The sequence below is a fragment of the Thunnus albacares genome, chromosome 1 (assembly GCF_914725855.1).
Source record: "Thunnus albacares chromosome 1, fThuAlb1.1, whole genome shotgun sequence".
Classification (NCBI taxonomy): Eukaryota; Metazoa; Chordata; class Actinopteri; order Scombriformes; family Scombridae; genus Thunnus; species Thunnus albacares.
Window position 1 is genome coordinate 20,675,556 of NC_058106.1, and position 22,941 is coordinate 20,698,496.

The 22,941-nt window shown below is 40.1% G+C and overlaps 1 protein-coding gene across 3 annotated transcripts; it reads left to right on the forward strand.

Moving 5' to 3' along the window:
- The first annotated feature begins 1,723 nt into the window (after window positions 1-1,723).
- mindy2 (MINDY lysine 48 deubiquitinase 2) lies at window positions 1,724-20,776 on the forward strand. Of its 3 annotated transcripts, none has more exons than XM_044348910.1 (9): window positions 1,724-2,764; window positions 3,219-3,276; window positions 5,462-5,526; window positions 13,237-13,395; window positions 14,131-14,233; window positions 15,689-15,831; window positions 17,121-17,294; window positions 18,266-18,481; window positions 18,741-20,776. In XM_044348910.1, the coding sequence occupies exons 1-9, from the start codon at window positions 1,859-1,861 to the stop codon at window positions 18,924-18,926; spliced, it is 2,010 nt and encodes a 669-aa protein (XP_044204845.1). In that variant the 5' UTR covers window positions 1,724-1,858; the 3' UTR covers window positions 18,927-20,776. The 3 variants fall into 3 exon arrangements, with proteins under 3 accessions (XP_044204845.1, XP_044204837.1, XP_044204854.1); XM_044348902.1 differs by having other exon boundaries at window positions 1,725-2,764; window positions 18,738-20,776; XM_044348919.1 differs by lacking the exon at window positions 18,741-20,776 and having other exon boundaries at window positions 1,727-2,764; window positions 17,121-17,312; window positions 18,266-18,350.
- The last annotated feature ends 2,165 nt before the right edge of the window (window positions 20,777-22,941 follow it).

A 22,941-nucleotide genomic window follows, 5' to 3' on the forward strand; every position in this document is an offset into this window, starting at 1 on the left:
ATATATATATATATATATATATATATATATATATATATATATATATATATATATATATATATATATATATATGGGTGGCAAAATCCTGATGGAGCAAAGATTTTCATGCAGTTTGAAGAATAATCTTTATGAGAGGCTTTTTAAGGAAAGAGTGCCCTGTTGCTTTTTCAGCTGGGTCGAGCAACTGCTGCCACCCAGCGACTTTAAGCAGTTACTGCATGTTTATTGGTCAGATCCGTCAAAATAACCCGCGTCACCCTGGGTACAGCAGTTTATGTAGACAGTATCTTTCCTTGCCTCGCTCTTAGTTAACTTATTTTAATTTCACACTTGGCCTAAACGTGTTTTTTTTTCTTTTTCTTTGTCATTTTTTTGTATTTAGTACTGTTTCAGGACGAATGTACACTTTGTATTATTGAAATATGCCATAAAGGTTTGTAATTGAGTTTTGTACAATAAAAAAGGTTTCTTTTCTTGCATATCCATAACAGCCCACCCCCCAAAAAAAGTAATTTTAAAAATGTCAATGATTAGAAAAGGGCGGAGACACGGTAGGCTGTTAAAACCAATTAATTAGATTGCTTTCAGGATGACTGGGGTTTTGCACCCAATAGAAATACAGAAGTAAATAATAAAAGACTTATGTTTTCTAGCGTGTTCAAACCATAGACTGTATGTAAAGAATACTGATAATATAGATAATTTTAATATACAGTCGGTGGTTCAAACCATGAATGTAGTTCATACTCACAGCCAATAATTGCCTCATCATTTCCAAAGTCTCGTTTAACCACACGGTAGTGTGGTCACGCGAGATTTCTGTGGCCTCACAAACGCTCGTGCACTCGTACGCAAGACGGCCACGGCAGGTTCTGTTCATGCTTCATTCAGGTGTCCTCGTAAAAGGGAGGACTTTAACATTTCAGCGGTTTGAAGAGGCAGCTACCTATACATCCTTGATGTAAAAGTTTGAGCCAGTGCAAATACTTTGGGAGCTTAAAATGGTATCATAGCAGCACAGACCCCAGACTCTTTTTTAACTTTTCTATGAAGGAAGGGTTTTTTGTCTTAACTCTTATTATTTTCTTTATGTTGTGTGTTGTAAGTTTTTAATGTTGTAGCACCGAGATTCACTACGAATGAAAAGTGAAGTACAAATTAAATGTATTATTATTATTATTATCTTATTTTTCTTCTTCTTCTTCTTCTTCTTCTTCTTATTATTATTATTATTATTATTATTATTATTATGATTACTATTATTATGCATTAATAGACCACAGACATAGACCAGAAATCCGAAATTCTCTGACAGCTTTGGATCATGTAAGCTGTCAAAGCTGTCACCTTTGAAATGGTGACAAATGTGCATTTGCTTTGTTCTGGGAAGTGAAGAGGAAGATATCTGAGCGCCACACACGTTAATTCATTCATACACCTATTGTATACATGCATTTTTTACATTATCAATACAATTATGTTGCTAAAGCGTCACATTCTGAATAAAACCATCCACAGTCTGATGAAATCACACACACACACCTATAAGATATGTATGCTTTATGTTGTGGTGAACAAATATTAAGCTTAAATTAGACTTAAAAAAAAAAAGAAAAAGAAACATCACCTACAATTCAACCGCTGACGTGTTTTAATCAGTCACCGAATAAAGTCATCTGAGTGATAAACTTTAGAGTTTACAAGAATACGAGCTCACCCAAACGCACCACCGCCTGGTCTTTACCGCCCCCTTTACTCTGATGACGTCACTCGCGGAGTTGTCATGGCGTCTTTGGGACCGAGGCTGCTGCTGCTGCAATTTAGCTAAAAAAAATCTGTCGACAGTCTGTAAATCGAAATGGAGAAAAATGCAAACCTGCACCGAGAAACTGACGGGAGCTCTCTGTGTGCAACGATCGCGGGAGAGATGAGCGACGTTACGGCTGTCGGCGGAGTGAAAGGAACAGCGGAGAAATGCAAGAATAGTGAGGCTCCTCTCAGTACTTTGGTTAACGTTAGTTGTAATAACAGCACCACAAATGTTAGTGCTCCCAGCGCCGTTAATGTCATTGCCAGCGCTGGGAAGTCTGACGTGACAGAAGTGATCCAAGTCCCCCCGGTGCAGGAGGAGAAGAAGAAGGACACCGAGGCGAGCGGGTCGTGGTCCGGGGATCAGATCAGTAACGGGATGGGACATGAGTCTGTACTGGCTGCAGAAGATAACGAGGGTGGTGCCCCAAAGTTAGTAAACAACAAAAACGACGGCCCGTCCTCACCTTCCGCCGAGGAGAGCGCAAATGTCGAGGCTGAGGTTTCGGCTTGTGTAGATAATGAGCCGACAAAACTTGCCAAACCGACTCATCTGTGTCCGGACGGCGCAATCACAGCAAGCGTCAAGTCGGGGCTGTCCGGTGATCACACCTTATCGGAGGGATTGCCGAGTGGGAGTGACCCCGATCCCAGCCTCGGTGGAGAGTCCCGAAGCATAGATTCACTCGAGTCCTTCTCCAACCTCAACTCCTGCCCCAGCTCCGACCTGAACAGCGAGGGGCTGGAGGACAGAGGGCTGGCCCTGGCCCTGCAAAGCGAGTACGGGGTTGATGGGACGAAGACTTCGTGCACAAAGGACCGGGCCGCCGGCCAGTCCATATACCACATTAAGTGGATCAAGTGGAGGGAGGAGAACACGCCGATCATCACCCAGAACGAGAACGGCCCGTGTCCATTACTTGCAATTATGAATGTCCTTCTGCTTGCATGGAAGGTAAAGCATCCGAGATGAGCATGGATCAATAAGAATTTGGTTCTGATTTAATACAACTAGATGTTTTATGAGGTCGCTCAGAACTTAAACAGCAGTTGTTATTATTATCTATCACAGAGCCCTGTTGTATATGATTAATAACACAAGGTAGTGTGCATACACAGCTAACACCAATCCTCTCTATCCACCTCCTGTGAAAATCAATTTACTGTCAAGACATGTTGATATAGTATTTCTCAATGTTGTCATTGGACATGAATTTATTTCAGCATGCCAGTACATGCTGAATGCTGACAAGGCGTGAGCTGTTTTACAAACTGTACTTTCCTCTGTACTGTAGCTCATGACTCCCAACAGTAAATCGTTTGGTTCTGCTAAGTTTATGTTGCAGTGCTTTGTTTGATAAATGGGTGCCAAATAAATGAAAATGGGTGTTCACGTGTCTCTGTTGCAGGTTAAGATGCCACCTATGATGGAAATTATAACTGCTGAGCAACTAATGGAATATCTTGGTGAGTGTTTGCAGCTATTTAATCTGTTACACAAGAGCAAGTTGCCAACAAATGCGATGTCACATCATTTAACAAAGGGGAAAACAATTGTAATAATGATGATATTGTGTGATGTGTTGTGTCACCGCGCTGGCGCTCTTCTGCATGGTTTCTTTAACCTTGTTTCATATTTACAATAATGATCTGTTTTCTAACCTGCAGAAGACAACACGCATCTATAAAGTAGCTTAGCTCCACAATAATATGTTGGTCAGCCTTTACAGAGTTACACCATCCTGAATGAGTGTTGCCTGTGAGTCTGCACTTGTAAACACACTAACCCATAAAGACACTGAGTTTCAGCAGGCTAGTCAACATTCTTGTGTTTCACATCCTCTCAAATGAGTAGCTACATACCTAAGATCAGATATACAGTATTTATATACTGTATATATATATATATATATATATATATCAGTCAACAGAGGAAGATACCAGAACAGGGGAATCCCCCCTGAGCCAATCTGCTGCTGTTGCGAAGGAAACAGGAGCTATCCCTTCTCTTTGGCTGTCTTCTGCCCTTCATAACTAAAATGTCTTTAAAATATCAGATTGTCAAAGTGTCTGATTACAGCAGGGGTCCTCACTAGTGTTTCTGGACTATGTGCGTACAGTAATAATTGAATGTCTTGGTGTCTGCCTGTTGTCGTGGCTCAAACAGCGCTCTCATTTCTACGCATTCCAGGTAGACTCTAATTTGCCCATCTGTGTGGTATTTAGGAGGATGAGTTCACCTCGTTCTTGCTTGTGATTCCAGCTCATGCAGTTCATTTTGTTTAATGTTCAGGAGCAGCTCCTGATAACTTCTAAAACTCAGCACTGTTTGTCATAACACATAACACACAAATCAAGATTGATGATGGGTGACAACGTTCAGGTGTGGTGTCATAGATGATGGTGGTCATTGCTCAGCAGCACAGCAGTGTATAAGTGGAGCATGCCAGTGATCCCGAAGCAGAGATGAGTCTGTCCACAGTTCACTGGAGTACAGAGCAGTGAAGGATTTTCACTGTTGTGGATATACTGTAGTGAAACCATTCAGCTGGCCGGCCACCTGCTGGGAAAAATTTTGACTTGCACTGAAATTTTGGGTAACAGCACAATAAATCAAATCAGACGAGTTATTTTAACGCAACCATTAACGAGTCAGTCCAAACACCTCCTGAAACTTGAGTTCACACGTGTCTCAATTTAAATGTCTTTTGTGCATAGTCTGTTTTAGGGTCGGACTGTAATTTTTCACAGCATGCACATGAAGAAATCATCCTGCCTCAGGTCAACGATTACAATAATTTAGTGCTTTTTACCCTGGCAAAAAGCTTCAAAAGCTTTTTTTTGTCCCCTGGATATACTCCATTCATTATTACTTGCTTGAACAAAAAGAATTACAAAGTGTTTTCTCCATGTGTAGCTGTTTTCACTTCATGTGGCTGTTGGTGACAAGAGGTCAATGGCATTTGTCTGAGTACTTCTCACTGAAAATATGTGTTGACAGTGCAGCATGAGGTAGTTCTTAATAAATGAATGATTCTCTGTGAAGCATTTAGAGAAAAGTTTTAAAAGCAATGAATCGACTGCAATAGAGCATTCACAGCAATAGCAAGAATATATTTGCATTACTTTCTCTTCCGTTCAGAGTAAGCGAAATACTTCAACTCACAAATCACTTCATCAACAGTATACTGCTCAAAATGAAGACAAACAAAAATGTGGCCTTGCTGCATGCCTTTAGAAATATCCACCTACCCGTGATGTACTGTAAAAGTCTAGATTTGTTTTGTCAACACTTGCACTGTGGTTTGCTGTGTCCACGATAAGAAAGCAGCATGTTTGTAGCGCTGAGCAGGCCGAAACTGAGCCGGAGCCCGACAGCTGCCAGGCTACGGAGCCGAGTCGATAGAGCTCTCAGGTGACACCACATTGGACAGAGACATGACTGAGCCTACGTATTTGGCCCAGCCCTTCCTTTGAGACATCTCAAAACATCTGTCACACTCCGTACAAAGGCATAAACTATGAATCCATTGTGATGATCATTGCTGATCAAAGTAGTGATTGTTTCTCTGTCAACGCTGCAAAACGCAACATATGTGCCAACATCTCTCTCTCTCTCTCCCTCTCTCTCTCTCTTCCTGTCCCCCTGCAGGAGACTACATTCTGGAAACCAAGCCAAAAGAGATATCAGAGGCTCAACGGCTAAACTATGAGCAGGTAAGGCCTGCCTAATTACTGCAGAATATTATTAATAAACAGGTGTGTGTTTTTGCTTATCCGTGTGCAATACTAAGCTGCTGACTGTACATGGTACTTGAGGAGCGCAGGGCCTTTGGGAAGAACTCTCTCTCTCTCACGCTCTTATGTCTAAACCGTAATCGTGCAAGTCTAACATGAGCGCTCACTTTGTCTCCTTGACACACTCAAAGTATATCAGCACCATTATTGATACATTTCATCACAGCATATGAAGTGAGGTTTACACTGCTCTGATGTGCCACACACACACACACATTCAATATAGCCACCAGCGAGTGTGTGCAACATTTGCATCAAGGTAACAGAGAAGGTCAGCGGATGTTCTGTAATATGGAAATAAGCATCGGGTTGATTGCAAACCACATAAAACTGCAGCTTAGCTTTTTTTTCCAACTGCTCTATAGGTTACGTAAGATGTGTCTTGCAAGGCCCAGGGAACAACAGGGGTCAGGAGTGTCAGATTATGTTGTTTCACATGTCGGTAAATGCTTAGAGACGCATGGCTGGGTCCAGCTCCGGGCTATTACTGAGGCAGTGTGTGTGTGTGTGAGTGGCTCACCATGAGAGGCACTTGGAGATGGAGCTCCAGCTCTTCCTCCCATCTCCACTGCCTGCCTACGGTGTGGGTGGGGCCCTGCATCTCCTCCTCCTGCGTGGCAGAGCACCAGCACATCTGTGAATGATTTGAAGCCACACTTGTCCCTCATTTGGAGAGCAGGAAAAATAATGTGCAGTCTCACCCGTAGAAGCTCGCTGGAATGGTTTTTCTAAATTTAAGTTGCAATACAAGCTCTTAAATAAATCAGTGGCGGCGTCAGCGTGCACGGTTAGAGTAAGGGAGTGGTTGGAGTTTGTGTTGCATAGTTATTATGGCGGTCTAATCCTAGACATTGGCCTGGGAGCCCATTTTTTGCATGTGGGTGTCCACACATCCATGTGCTGTCTGTGTTGGTGCTGTGGTTGATGCAGTATGTGGAGACTACAGTGGGCAGGGCTCTAGGATGCTGGAAGCTGAGATCTGGAGAGCAGGTGTGAGTGTGTGCAGGTGCCCTGTTCATTACGTTTTAAAGAGATGTGTTTCATTGCTTGTTGGATTGTGACGAAACACAACTGAAGCTACTCTGACTTTGAAAAGAGGAGTTCACCACAGAAGTAGTTCTATTTATATATTTAGCTTAAAAACATCATCTGTCACAGGAGTGTATGAGGTTTAAAATAGCAGTTGCGCGGCTGCTCTTTAGCTATTGTTAAATATTTACTCAGAGGAGCCGTGGAAGTGAGAGTGCAGTTTTGCTCTGCTTTTGTCTCAGTGGACCCAGCTCAACAGCACTCTTACAGGGCAGTTCATCCATGAGGACTGTTCCACCATTGGAGGAAATGGGTGATCATGTTTAAGAAGCCTCTTTTGTTTTAATTTGTCATTCACAGTCATCGGGCGTTCTTCAAAGATTTTGCTTAAACCTTTTTCTTGTTCTGAGCAGAGCAGATAAAATCCCAATGTGGAATTCGAAAAGCATTGCTCTTTGATGTGTATGCCTTTAACAGAAGCCTGTCTGACAATGAATGAATGCTAATTTTTTTCATACAACAGCGTGTGTGTTTGGTAAACACCCTGTTAATCAAATTAAAGGCCTGCTGAATATAAATCTATCTTTAAAAAGAGTCTACAGACGCATCAACTGAGACAAAAGTATGATTGGAAATTGCTGATGAGGATGCCAGAGACCAAGAAATTGTTTGTTTTAAAGTAAGAATATAAAAAAACTCATAAAAAGAAATACAGCACAGTTTATTTGCTCCATATGGAGAGCAGAGGAGTGAATAACAAGAGAGACTGAACTATCAGTTGTGCAGGTTATGGTGTTAGACACTGATTTAATTCAAGTAACATCCATCTTATTACAAAATCAGTGATTAAGGTTATTTCAGGTGTTTCTAATATTCTGCTCTCCTAATGTATGTAAATGAAAAATGTGTGCAATGTAATGTAAATGTAGGCAAACAAACATTAGATTAGCTTAATGACACACCCAACAGAAATATAGAGCAGCAACAGCTGTTGATATGTGCCAGAATTCATAAAAATATGGCCTGTATTGTGGGACATAACAGTCTTGTAAACTGTTCATTATTTACAGCTCCCACTGATGGGTCATGGCATGATGTAATGGTTTATCCTCCAGTGATTGATAGGTTGTTTTTTTAGGTTCACGGATCTGACTTCTCCAATATGATAATATGATTTTAATTTTGTTTCTTGGCTGAAAAATTTAAAAATCAGAATTCAACATGGAAAAATCAACTTATTCTTCCAAAACAGACAAGGCCTCTTTCTTTTACATGAATTTTTACAGGTTGAGACTTGATTAGACTTGATTAGATTTATGGGCTGCATTTTGTTTTAATGTTTGAAATGCTTAATTTAATGTACTGAAGGTTTTTGTTTCTAGGCCAGTTTTGTGTGAAAATCAACAAAGAAGCCTTCTCTTAGACACTCTTACACCAAAGAATGAAAGTAAAAATACAGAGCAGCCACAGCAGAGTACTGTGCTGATGATGACGTGCATCCAACACAAGCACAGATGAATGTGAGGGATGCAGTGCTAATCATCTGATCCCGGAGTGCTCATCTGCTGTTGCAGCCCTCTGCCCTAAAGTGAAGAGATGTGGTCCATTACACAGCCCTTGCTAATCCTGCCATCAGTGATGCTCATAAGCGTCCTAATCCGCACACTCAGATGAGCCAGCTGAAGGCTTTACACCTCAGCACTCCACACCGAGCGTCAAAGCTGGAGTAGCTCACTGCTCATGGGACGTACAGTATTGCTACTGTAAACTGGAAAATAGAGTCTGCACACTACCACGGCTTTCATATGAAAATGTGTTTTTAAGTGACCGGTTATGTGACATTCAGAGCTATTATTCTACTTTTTGGACATGAAAGACAGTAAAAACGGATTCTGTTAAAATCCTGTGAGACAGTTGACTTGAAAAAGTTTGGATGTGAAATTTCATAGCCCAACTTTTTTCACATGATACGACTGCAATACATTATGGAAAATCAAGAATCATATACACAAAATATGGCAAATGTATGCAAAAGAAAACTCTTCACACTTACAAAAATTAAATTATTATTTTGGATGACAAATTGATGATTTTGTAAAACAATAACACAGTATGATTGTATCATCACAATACAATAAAAAAAAACATTGAAAGTCAGTTAATGATAATATTGAATTATCATTCAGTCCTATCTCAAGCCTCAAATCTGCGGTTTATAGACTGGAGTTTATTGTTCTGGTGTCTATAAAGTAACTGGCTTTGTGTTTTAGGAATTTTCCTGTATTTCCACTTTCTCTAGTAGTTCATTGACAAAAGAATTGAAATGTCTTACAACTACACGCTCATAATAGAGTTGTAGGGCTCAGCTGCAAGGCTTATCGTGATCTCAGAGTTAAATGGCAGCAGGGGTTTGGAGCCAGCTGGGAAACATGGCTCAGAGGCTGAACGGAAGAACGAGTCTTCATCAAACCTTGTGATTAATATATACATACCAACAGTGGGTTGTTTCTCAGTTCAGATTTTTCTACATTACAAACAAAGTTCTGATGTTTTCCAATCAGTGTAAAAAGCTATAAGCAGCATGGAGTGGTGTTTTTCTTACTTCTGTTTGCGCCACATGAGTACCAGACAAGACAAATCCAATTCAAACCAATGCAATTCAAACCCACAGGAATCAAGTGCTAGATTTATTTTAATGAAACTTGTAAACACCTTACAATTGGGAAGATTTTTAGAATATTTCCTTAAATTGTACAAGTTAAATCTGCATAGAGATTAATGCACATTAAGTCACTGTACACAGAAGTCGTGATGGTCACTCTCCCCTTATTAGCAAACAAGCAATCAGCATCTGCCATTGTGTACTCACATGGGAAAAACACATAGAAAACACTGGTAAAATGGTGAAGAGCTTTCATGGAATTCAGTGAGAAGTTTTTATTTCTGAAGGCTAAAGAGCAGAGAAGAGAATACATTTTAAGTGCCTGTGTAACATTAATAAAGCAAGCATGAGGTTTTTTTAAATGAAAAATGTAATAAAATAAATAATGTACAAACTTGTCCACAGACAACCAGAATATCATTTGAAGCCGTCAACCATATTGATGAGGCTGATAGATTCAGCTTTGAAATAGGACCAGGTTTCTGTTTCACAAAGCAGGGTTTTAGTTATCCAGATCATTTTGCTGAATAAATCCCAGAACAGCTCTTTTTACACCTTACAGTGTTGGAGATTTGAGGGGGTTCTGGGTTTTACTCAACAAATGCATCCAGGTATGGACTTGGTGCTCTATGCTGCTCCAAAAGCCTCTGTAATAACAAATGGCAAACAATCTCCCGTCTTTCCACTTGAATGAGGCGCTGCACAGGGCTGCCTGCTATCACTTTTACTCTTTGCATAAGCAATAGAGCCACTTGTAGAGGCCATCCGTACAGATCCTGACATTAGGGGCATTCAAACAGGGGCGAAGCAACACAAAATATCATTGTATGCTGATGACATATTACTCTACCTATGTAATCCTGCCAGGTCTGTTATCCAAGTTATTGAGCTTATTGATATGTTTTCTACATTCTCTGGATACAAGATTAATTACTCAAAGGCAATGTCTCTCCAAGCACGATCCTTGCGTACACGCTGATGCTTCTTCTTTTTGATGGTCTCCATCAGGATTTACTTATTTAGGCATCCGTATTACCTTCTCTCTACTTGATTTGTATATGGCCAATTTTACTTCTTTAATCTAGCATATTAAACAGGATCTTGGCCGTTGGTCCAGTCTCCCTTTGTCATCGCTTGGGAGGGTACGCCTAAAATGAATGTTCTACCACACTTATTATATCCATTTCAAATGGTCCCTATATTATTATTCTGTAAATCACTATCAGAGTTGAATTGTGCTCTCATAGCCTTCCTATGGCGAAACAAAGGTTCAAGACTAAAACTGGCCTGCCTACAGCTGCCGCTGGAGAATGGGCAGTTTAGCTGTACCTAACATTAAGCTGTACCAACTCTCATGTCTCAGCAGATATATTTGAGACTGGTTTCAAGAAGACCCAGAGTCTACTTGGCTTGATATTGAATCAAACCCAGTATCCCCTATACCTCTGAAAAATGTATTGTACACTTCCATGAAGTGGGTCAGTTTAGCTGTTAAGGGTAGCTTTCTTTTACAAAAATACTCTTAAAGTTTGGAGGCTAATTAGGAAAATAGAGGACTTGGACAACATTATATCCCTACTGATGCCCCTATACTCCAATCTAGATTTCCCCCCGGTCTAGAGCAGAACTTTTTCTATGTATGGTCTGGTAAAGGCATTAAGACACTGGGAGACATTGAAGAAAACGGTTCAATCTTGACTTATGATCAGTTAAAAGATAGGCACAAAATCCCAGCCACCCGTTTTTTTTAGGCACTTACAGTTATGTAACTATGGTGTATGCACTCTCAAACAGTCTCAATACTGTTCTCTCCTCTTTAGAAAAAATATTCATTAACAGCAAGGACTCAACCAAATTAGTGACATGATTCTATGGGTCACTCTCCGGAACAGTGAAAGACAATGCAGCCAAAATTAAAACAGAATGGGAGAGTGCCTTTGGAGTGGGATGATATGTAGCTCAACCTATCCGGCTGTTTTACCACTAATAGAGGAAAATAACTACAATTTCAGATAAATCATAAACTACATATTACCCCAGCGAGACAAAATATAATGAACCCAGATCTATCAAAGTTTTGTAATAAGTGCAAGATTACAGAAGGTACATATGTTCACTGTTTACTAGAATGTGTATAAATGCACAACTGCTGCACAACTTAAAGAAATCAGTGACACAATTGGTCAAACAATGAACATTTCTCTGTCATCATGGATTCTTGGTATAGATAATCCCCAAAATATTCCTCCAAATCCATTAAAACTCTTGAAAGTTCTCTTCTTCTGCAGTAGGAGATGCATTTTATTAAGGTGGGTGTCGGAGGAGTCCCCTAACATGGCACTGTGGATAAGTAGTGTGTAAGAGTTAATGCCTCTCAAAGCTCTCAGCTTTTATTTAAGAGAGGAACCTTATCAGTTGTATAAAGTTTGGAGTCCTTTTACAATTTACTTAGGACCTGATTGTTTGCTGATGATAACAACAGGGATCTGTGGTCTGGCGTGGGGACAGTAGATGTTTTATTTTCAATGCATCATGTTTATGCATTTCTTTTTTTTATTGTCATTAGCTTTTTCATCTGTCAAATCTGTCATAAACTGTAAACTGTCGATGTTTTTAAAAAATGTACCCCAGTAACACAGTAAACCTGCTTTGCGAGACAGACTCCAGGCATCTTTATGCCTTCAGGCTTTGTTTTGTGTAACATTAACTTGCCTGGTGTGAAGCTACATACTGTATACATCATTTCAGACCACTGATTGTCTAGTACACTGTATGGAACATTGTAGATTTTGCTGGCCTTTCTTTTTTAAGATATCTCTGTTTTCTCCCTGGTATCATAGCTCACTCTGAGCATAGCAGCTGTAGAGGGTTTGTTTGGCCACTGAGTGATGGTGGTGGGGGGGTATCATGTGAAAAAGTGACGTCAGTGCATACCTTCTGCTACAGTGAGTCATCTCCCATCATCTGGACATAAGGACATGACAAATTAACAGAGATAAAGTGATTTACTTAAATAAAACTTAAATAAATATGGCCAACACTAGATATATCAGTACAATCTCAGCTGTAGTGGGAACTCTGCAGTATGATGTGAAATAAATCTTTGACTTTAAGTTTTGAGAAAGTATTAAAAAAAAAACAATGACAAATTTCCGTGCCTCAAGAAAATATAGTGAACAGGGCTACGTTACTGGAACAACTTAAATATATTGCAAGTTATCGGACTACATCATGAAAATAGCCATTAAATAAAACAGTTGAATCCTCTGTCTGAGATGACTACACTAAAACATTTAGGGGTGTCTTGGTGACCTTAGGGGTTGAGGGTGCTCACTGCATCGTTGCAGCATCACATCTCTACTGTGCACCTTCAAAAATAAAGAATAAAAAATGCCCCAAAAAATACTTGAAAATGTTTGAACAAACATAGTGTTTCTTACACAGCTATTGGATTGCATTATATTGTTAAGTGTTCCTGTTATTTCTTCCACCTGTTGTTAACATTATCAAAAGGAAATATCACTTCTCATGATGGTGAGTCTGAAAGCTTACACAGAAATTTTATGTCCAGTGGTTTCCTGACAGAGACTTCCATTTCTTCCTGTGGTTGCCAGTTGATTGACAGTAAACAGAGAGCAATTTAATACGTACAGTAAATATGAAACTACTCAATAAAGTCGCAGTGAAGTGACTGTATAGCAGAACAATCTGACAAAACCAAATGATGAGCATGTGTAAGCTGTTTATGGTACTGTACAGGAATAAATGGCAGCTAATGGTTTCTTGTAAAAGGTAGAAAATCAATCCCTGATAGCTCATAGCTATGCTGACTGTGTGCAAACAACCAAGAATAATGTTACAGAGAAAGGCAGAATCGCTTAATCTCTCTGCTGCATTGTTATCACACTGTTTTTAACAGAAATTCCCTTGTTTCCTAGAACATGAGTGATGCCATGGCAGTGTTGCACAAGCTGCAGACCGGCCTGGATGTCAATGTGAAGTTCACAGGGGTGCGAGTCTTCGAGTACACCCCAGAATGCATTGTGTTTGATCTGCTGGACATCCCTCTCTACCACGGCTGGCTGGTTGACCCCCAGGTGAGACAGACCTTGCTCACTACGAATACTGAAATATTTCACCAGGCAATTTATTTGTTGTTTGTTGAGGTCGCTTTCACACCTGTGGCTGTATTGACTTGGTCCGGAATAAACATAAGGTTATATAATAGCCAGACATGAAATTATGCATTCATTTCAATCAAGATCAGGAGCTCATTAAGAAATAAGTGGATATGAACATTATTAGTTGAGACTGCAGCCAGACCTCATATGTTATAAATAAAAAAGGACATCTAAGCAAAAAACTCAAATGTAGCATTTTATACTGTATGATAGTTGTTGTCAAATAATGTGGTTGCTATATTTTTCTCATTTTTGAATGAGTGACTACCCAGGCATACATGTTATCATGGTTACAAAATGATTTTAGTTCCCAACTACTGCCCAGTCTGCAGATAGATTGCATAAATTTGATAGTAGCAGCTGATGCTTCTTTTCAGCTAGTCTCTATGCAGTTGTTTGGTTCACCCCCCCCCCCCCCCCCCCAAATAAACGGAATCAAACAGGAAAATCCACCAACAAACAGGTTATGTATGAAAACACCCTGAAATTAAGTGTGCACAGTGATATGTAGTTGTTTCAATGTGAACACCCTGTCACTAGCATTTTCCTCTGTTAGAAATTTTGTATAACACTATTGTAGCATTTAGCAAAACAGTACCAAATCCTGGTGAATGTTCTTTCCCACAGTTTTTTTTTTATCTCTGTTTGCAGATGCATGACATTGTCAAGGCAGTGGGCAACTGCAGCTACAACCAGCTGGTAGAGAAGATAATATCCTGCAAACAGTCAGACAACAGCGAGCTGGCAGGGGAAGGTCAGTTCTCTCTCTTCACTCCCTCCACTTTGTGACCTGCCCTACTTGGCACAGGTCTCCCCCTTCATCCCTTCATCCCTGTGTAGAAGAAGTAGAAAGTTTAGAGGAAACTATTAGAATTAATGTTTTGTCTAAATGCATTTGTCTAATTGTGCTTCCTGTTTGGTCCATTATTGTACAGTAAGTTGAGCTGAGTTGAAAGACATTGCCATTTTGATAATATCCTCTTTCCTTTAATTTCACATGTTAGAGAAATCAAAGTCTTCCTTGTTCACATATACAGTAGCGGTACAAGTACAGCTGCATAACATTGATTAATTCAGTGGCACATTCATTACTGTACATGGATATGTTTAGTGGACTGACCAGTGCAAACACACTCCGCACAAAACCACAGACCAAGTTCAAATAAAACCAGGACATATATGTGGCTCCTCAACAAATGACCTACTTCCACAGCTCACAGCTTTCTTACCAGCTGTCCTCAACTTTCTCCACTACATATTTACACATTCAACACTGTGCTTTCTGAGCAGTTGTCAGCTGGGCTGCTGCCAAGTCCTCAGTCAACGATGATATTAATAGGGGACATTCACTCCTTTTCCACTGTATTCCTGCATTTAGAGTTGGGAAATTGCTGTGAGGACTTGATTGAAGTGGTTTTATGCTGATGCTTCCCGTCACTGCTCAAAGAGATGAAAGAGCAAATTTCGACCACTTTAAATGGATTGATGCAACTCTTGAAAAAAACTCTAAAGTAAAAAGAAACATCTCTTGTTTTGTTGAAATGTGTTAATGTGCGTAAATATTTAATAGTAAGGATTAACCAGGTAGTTGTTTTTCAGCGTTCTGGCTCTTTCTAGGTTAGCCTGTTTCTCTGTTTGAGTATAACACTGATTTTTTCAGGTGATTGCTCCAAATTGAGTGCTGTTCTGCCTTACAGATGTCACTCACCATCTGCCTCTGGGCTTACATTGGGTTCACTATAGTAACAGTAGCAAAGAGTCAGAATGTCCAAATAACTATGACAGACATTACAGCAGTGTTTCCAACATGCTTTCCAAATAGTGTTCATGAATGAGTAAGGGAGGTTTAATTGGTGATTGTAGTGTTGATGAGTCATCCGGTGGTCTGTGGTCTAATAATAAAAATATTTGTGAGTCAAAAATCAAAATGAGGTTTGCTTGCATCCTCCTGAACTAAATAATTGAACGTCCGTAGAAATAATTTAATCACTCACAGATCAAAAGGAAGGTGACAGGTGAAGTTTATCTTCGTAAAAGCATCATCATTAACATCATAAACACAGGGACAACGGCCACGAACCAGAAACAGTAAAATATTAAGAGTATGAGAGTAAGAGTCCATGTTTCTACATGTGCCAATCAATCACAAGTTCAGTCTTCTCTTCTTTGTTTTCCTGTATGTTTGTTCCTCTCCTTCTCCCTCTCCCAGGCATTGTGGCAGAGCAGTTTCTGAGCAGCACAGCCACTCAGCTGACGTACCACGGCCTATGTGAGCTCACATCCACAGTACAGGAGGGAGAGCTCTGTGTTTTTTTCAGGAATAACCACTTCAGCACCATGATCAAATACAAGGTAAAAAGTAAAAGTCACTGACAGAACCAACACCATTACAGCTGGAATTGGGAGAAAGCATGAGCATCACGTATGGAGCTCACTATAAAAATTGCAGCAATTTAAATCAGTCAGGACATGTTATGATCTGTCATTTCAGTCAGTGACAACGCTTGAAGCCTTTTAACTTTAAAGGACAATTCCTGTTTTTTTTGCATGTGGTATTTTGATGGTTACATTGACAGACATGTCTACCAGGTAAAACTAGATTTCTCTTAAACAGGCTGTCCTATCTTTTGTCTGTGCATTAAACATAATAAACTTGATTTAAATAGATGTCTTTCTGTGGGCTGCTCAGTACGGAATTGTTCAGTTGGCTACTTATTTTGGTCAACTTTGTTACAGAAAAGCCTTTGAGTAATATTTGATTGTTTAAACATTTGTAATTATTAATTGCAGTAGATTAAAGGATAGGTCCCCATTTTTTCCAAGTCGAAAAGTCAGTTTTTCTCATGAATCCCAGCTGTGTGGTTCTATCCCACCGCCACAGCTCAGCACAGAAACACTGTCCACCCAAGTGGGAAAAGAGAATAGTAACCTTGGAAGATACTCACTTTTCACAGAACAAGGACTGTGGATTTTGTCCCTCATCACTTACTGTACATTAGAATGACATTAGGAAAGGATCTCTTAAAGGCCAGTATGAACAGAAGGATTACAGCGAGAAAAATCTGTTTCGATGCTCTGTAATGGTATCTTGAATTTTGTTTTAAGACAAACTTAAAAATTGTGAACCTATCCTTTTAGAAAAGGACTTCATTTTATCAAATGTTAGCAGCATCGACCAGTTAGCAGATGAATTAGGAGCCTGTTCCTCTCTTTGCTTTTCCTCCGTTTCAACTAAAGCTCCTCAGTCCTTTTTCCATAGTGTTCACTGCACAGCATTGCTATGGCATGTTCTTCAAACTGATTAAAAGCTATGTACTTATTATGTAACAGATACACGATGTTAGCACGCACAGATCTGCATCCCATCTCAAACAGCTCTTGCCCACAGCTGGCTTGCCGTATCACTGCAGCTGGGACAGACCTTTCCTGTTATCTACAGGAGGGGAAGTAAAGCCTGCATACTTTGTTTTAAACAGTACACTATCGTTGCCAGAGTAAGCAAAGCTGTGTGTGTCACCTTTAACCCTCATACAATCATTAGAGTATAAGTTAGTAGAAAGAGCAGAAACCATGAAGTCATGGTCAAGTACATGATAAGACGTGAGTATGTAATGTATGTATACATGTGTGGTTGTTTCCAGGGCCAGCTGTACCTCCTGGTTACAGACCAAGGCTTCCTGACAGAAGAGAAGGTCGTGTGGGAGAGCCTGCACAACGTTGATGGAGACGGCAACTTCTGTGATTCAGAGTTCCGATTGCGGCCTCCTTCTGATCCGGAGACCGTGTACCGCGGGCAGCAGGATCAGATAGACCAGGTCTGAGCACTGATGCAGGCAAGGCTAGCAGAACCAGCAGAACCAGCAAAACCATGATGTACTTAACCATGATATGCTTATGACACCATCAGTGTGCCACAAAAGACAAGACAAAATACAAGACCAGTGATGTCATGCTTTCCTCAGTTTTTTAGTGACAGAAATGAAAGAAACGCGATGCAAAAGGAGAGACAAAAAGGAACAAAACACATGACTTAAAGCCTCCGGAAGCAACTAAATGGCACAAAATGTCAAAGTACTTCAGTAATGAAACTAAAATTGATTTCACAGTGGCTGTCTGTGTCTCTCAGATTCAACTGTGCACCATCCCAAACTGAAAAAAATGTAAGGAAAGCTTCCTCAATAATAGATGTGTTATAGCTCCCCATACCAGCTTTTTAAACAAACACACACGGCAGCTTGAAAATCTGTTGTGTGTGTTGCGTGGCGCCCCCCTCCATTCTTCTTACATGCTCCGCTGTACCACACTGTCTCTATGCGGGCCCCTCAATAATTCATTGGGGTTCATGTCTCACAGGCGTTTTTGCTGGCTTCACAGCTGTCTGCTCATTGGTTGACCAGTGAGGTTCAAGCGCAGAACTTGCTGACAAATTGTCTGGCTTAATCCCGCGCTCACAGACTAGACAAGAGCATAATTCTCTTTGCTTACAAGATAGCTTCTGTGAGAAAAATCTTTTTTCTGCATTCTGCATGAGGTCTTTGCAGCAACAAAGTACATAATGTAGAGAAGAATAGAACATACAGAATATAATATAATAGGTAACTCTAGAATAAAGGAAGTTTTCTTAATCACAACTTATTACTACAAATAGTACAGTGAATTTGGTTATGTGTGTAAGTTATAGGCTGCGGACTGACCAAGACTTCAGCTGTATCATGACAAGCATTGTATTGACAGCTTTGCTCGTAAATCATCAAGTCTCTCTCTCTCTTTTGCGTGTGTGTATCAGGACTATCTAATGGCGCTGTCGCTGCAGCAGGAGCAGCAAAGCCAGGACTTACAGTGGGAGCAACTCCCCGAGGGCATCAGTGACCTGGAGCTGGCTAAAAAACTCCAGGAGGAGGAGGACAGACGAGCCTCCCAGTACTACCAGGAGCAAGAGCAGGAGCAGGCGGCAGCAGCTGCAGCAGCAGCAGCAGCAGCAGCAGCAGCAGCACAAGCACAGGTGTGGAGGGAGGGCTTGAGGGAGACGGAAGCAGGTGGGAAAGGGAGGAGAAGTAGGACTTTTAACAAATGTGGGGCATTTAATGAACCACAGAGGGAAGATGTTGCCTTTTTGAATAGGACAGTCATTCTCAGTGCACATTATATTGATTAATCAATTTCTTCTAAAATACCATATTGGAACAAAATGTGATGTTTTTCAAGAAGCCTCTGGGTCTCTGCAGCTTCTCTGACTGTGTTGTTCTTGTTCGGTGCAGCAGGGTCAACAGGAGCCTGTGGAGGGAGACGAGGCGGACAGAGGGGGAGCAGGAGCAGGCGGAGCAGCAGCCGGCGCTGGGACGGGAGCAGCAGCTGGAGCCACGCCCAGCCCGGGAAAACAGTCCTCCAGTGGGGAGCGCAAACCCAAGAAGGAATCGAAAGATAAAGACAAATGTGTCATTTTGTAACATACAGCGCGTCTGTGTGAGTGTGCGTGTTTTGTGCATTTGCTTATCTGTGAGAAAGGGGACTGCATTTATTTCTACGTGGATCGGACACACAACGTACAGCCCCGACTTGACAACAAACAAGGGAAGGAGATGTTTGACTAACAAGAGGATTTGCTGTTCCCAAACCACTGGTGCCTGCTATCCTCTATCCTCAGCGGAACCTGGACATCAGAGGAAGGGACACTACAACGACAACTACCCCTTATCTTTGATAGAGTCAGCCAAACTTTGTTACAAGTTGCACAGTGCACTATATTTGTGATGTGGGGTCAAGTTTATTTGGGGTGGTATATTTTATAGCAAAAGACATCATCTGAAGAAACAAAATGTCACCCTGTCACCATGGTTTTCTCCAAAAGAAACATTCATTTCATTCTTTTTTTTTTTTTATTGCAGCTTATAAGCTTTTTTGTACGTATCAATATTTACAAAACAAACACAGACCCACTTTTGTTTCAGTTGAGTTTTTTAAGTTAGCCGTTGATGCCAAGATTCATTTTTTATTTATGTATCTGCATAACAGGTAGCTTTTGGGAGAGATTTTATCGTTTTTTTTTTCTGTAAGCTGAAAGGGATTTTTCTCCTAAATATTGCCTGTTGGAAATTAATGTTACACTATTTGTGTCCCCCCTCTGAAACACTATATACCTACAAAGTCATATGAATTCCTACAGGGTTAATTAATGCCAGACAGCTGCCAGATACTGTAGCTAGGTAACAATGCTCATCACAGCTTGCCCTGTTCAGATTTGCCTTACCAGAGTATGGCGGTGTTGTATTCTGCTCTGTTTGAATGTGAATGTGTGTTTGTTTTCATGTGTATGGCATATACAGTACACGCGTGCTATGTGGTATAATGGCGTATGATATACAGTACATGTCTCAATTCCTGAGTATCACTGATGTAACAGAAAGTTTTGGAAATAGACAAATCTTTCTACGCTGTATTAGTTAAGCTACAAATATGGGACATTTAATGTCTTTTATGTTGCGATTCTATTTCACATCAACTGCGTTCAGGACAGTCCAGATGAGGATAGTGTTGCAGATTTTAACTGAGAGATTTTTTTGTCTGAATCTGATGCTGTTTCAGTGTGAGACACTACACGCGGATTAGATTTGTATTAGATCGCACCCAGTGTAGAGTGGACAGTGGTTTCTACAGTCCGAAAGGCTCTTTTCATTCTCACAGTCTATTTTGACACAATCACGATCTTCTCTGTTGCGTTCTGGATGGGGAAGTTCCACTGCAGCCATGTTTAGAAGAGAAATACCACACTATTCATATGTAAGTCACATGAACTATTAGTTTGGTCTAGGAAAGCTCAATTATCTGTGGATGTGTACTGTTCTTTTCCAGAAACCTGAATCCAAACCTTGAATCAGTCACATCAAGATATACAATCTTTAAATTTACCCCTCTGTCAGTTTCAGAGAGGGTTAAATTCAATAGTGAACATTCACAAATTGAGCTGTCCTGGGTCATAGGAAACACACTATGAATACTGCATTTCTGTAGTACGACCTTTTAACTTTCACTGCGACATTGAGCGTTCAAATACACGGTGTACATATTTACGTAACGCATTCTTAAAATGGAATTAGCTAGTGGTTTGTGCCATTATCGTACCATGGGACTGCCTCCTGAGAAACTTTTCTATCTATACATTCCAATTGGATGCCTTGACTCAAGCCTTCTCTTACGCGTCCGAATGAGGGAGACAGTTGTCGCAGGAGGTTGGTCTTTGCAGTGCTTGTACAATGGTCTCCATTTTTGTGTAACCTTTTTTGTTCAGGACGGCCTCCTGCCTTGACAGGAGGACGATTACATGGAGGCAGCAGGCTACCTACTGTGTGGAAACCCCTTTCTTACGGGCTTCACTTGATGGCTGGAGTTTTGAGCTCCATGTTTGTTTGGCCCTAACAAGGCTATTTTTTGTATATATATATAACGCCTTATGACATTTCAACATATTTTATAGGATAAAAGGAAACAGGCGTACTACCAGAATGAGACAATCCATGCATTTTGACATCAGAATTACTCAGGCCTTTTCTGAAGGGACATAACTCTCGAGTGTCTTTTTCAAATGGTATGCTTTGTATCGGCACAGTTCCTTGGCCTGTAGTCACTTTCTCAGTCACAACTTTCAAGCATCTGTGTATGTATACGCACAACAAATACTTTGACACTCTGAAGGACTTAACACTATATTATTTAAGACCCTCATTGTTGAACTTCACACTACAAAAAACAATGAATTAAGCTGCTCTTCATGTGTTAACGTGGACTACCTGAAAAAAAAATAAAAACCTCCTTGGACAGGGTTAAGGAACACTGTTAATTATGTACACTTTTTATTGACTCCTTAGTCATTTTTTTTCCCATGCAGCTTAAATAAATAACACACATTTAGTCAGGACAATATACTGTATGTGATCTATAATTATTAAGTGAAAGCAGACAAAGAGGAGGCTTTCTGGCAACGTTGTGCTGTTTTCTTTGCCTCTTTCTTTCATTACTAAATTCAACTTGGGGACCCACACTCCCGAGTTTCACCTCATTAATGTCTGAACATGCTGATTAAACATTCCAGTGGACGTTTAACAATGAAACTACACTTTGGGCAGTTTGAATTGATTTGAAAGGTTTTTTTATGTTGGTTGATGTTTGTATGAGTGAAAAGAGTGCGGAGCGACACATGCCACACATTTTATTTTTTGTTATTACTTCAGATTTATGAGTTAGCTTGCTATTCATAGTCATTATTACCAGAATTTGATTTTTTTGTTTGTTTGTTTTTGTTGTTGCTGTAATGTGTTTGTTTCACCATAGTTTCTAAGATGAATTGATGGGAAGGATATTGTGTGTTCTATGTCTCAAGTGGTTTCTTGTATGCCTTGTAAAAGTGATGGTGGGTTAAATGCTGTAAAATTAGTATTTTGACAAGTTGGTGGTTGAACATAATAGTAGTTGTAATTTGGTTTTGCACTGTTACATTGATATGCACTAACAGAAAAAGAAACATACCTCATTTTATACAGAACATAAATTGTGCAAGAGTGCTATTGTTCTTTGGGTACCTTTTTAAAAAACTGAGTAACGGCCAAAAGAATGATCACAACTTGGTTGCTCTTAAGCCAGGTGAATAATATTAATTTGTAAAAGTATGAAAGGGCTGTTTAAATGTTCTGGCTTAAACTGAACAAGTACATTTGTTAAAAATAGTACCACTTCAATAGAACTTGCTGCAATTTGATATATTCAGATTAGCGGTACACCTATACCAGACAGGCCTGAGTACCAGCACACAGCTCATAAATGATGAGAGGAAGCTATGAACTACAACTATTGATAGATGGATGTTATTTGACTGGTTTAACAGGAGCTGAAATTATGTTTTTCTAGACAACACTGGTACCGACTCAATGAGCAAAAAATGGTGTAGGTGCACCCCTAATTCAGGTAGTTATTTTTCCAGTCCAGAGTCCATCATGTAACTACACAGCTTTTCACAAACAGGGGTCATATGTCCAAACATTTAACATGACAAAATAGAAGGAAACGCTGCTTTAAAAGGCTTGAGTGTTGTCATCTATGTAGCAGAGGGAGCTGTTCATTCTGTCAGACACACATCCAGAGTGCTGAATAATCTGAAGGGAGACGTTTTCGTTAATGCAATATCAAACTCCCAGACCTTACTTTGTGGTGCATGTATAGTGTTGACTGGAACGTTAGTAAAATTTTCATTATTAACAACCCCAAGAATATAATTTCTGCTGTTCGGCCATGATGGTTATATAACGTCGCATAAAACATACAAGCAAAAGGAAGGTGTTTGTGAATATGGGAGGTTACTCATTTGTGTTGATTTCAATGTTCATCTATTCTACATAAATGACCAAATAATGTATGTAGCCTTTCACATTACAGTCACATATAATGTATATGGTGATATATATATATATATAT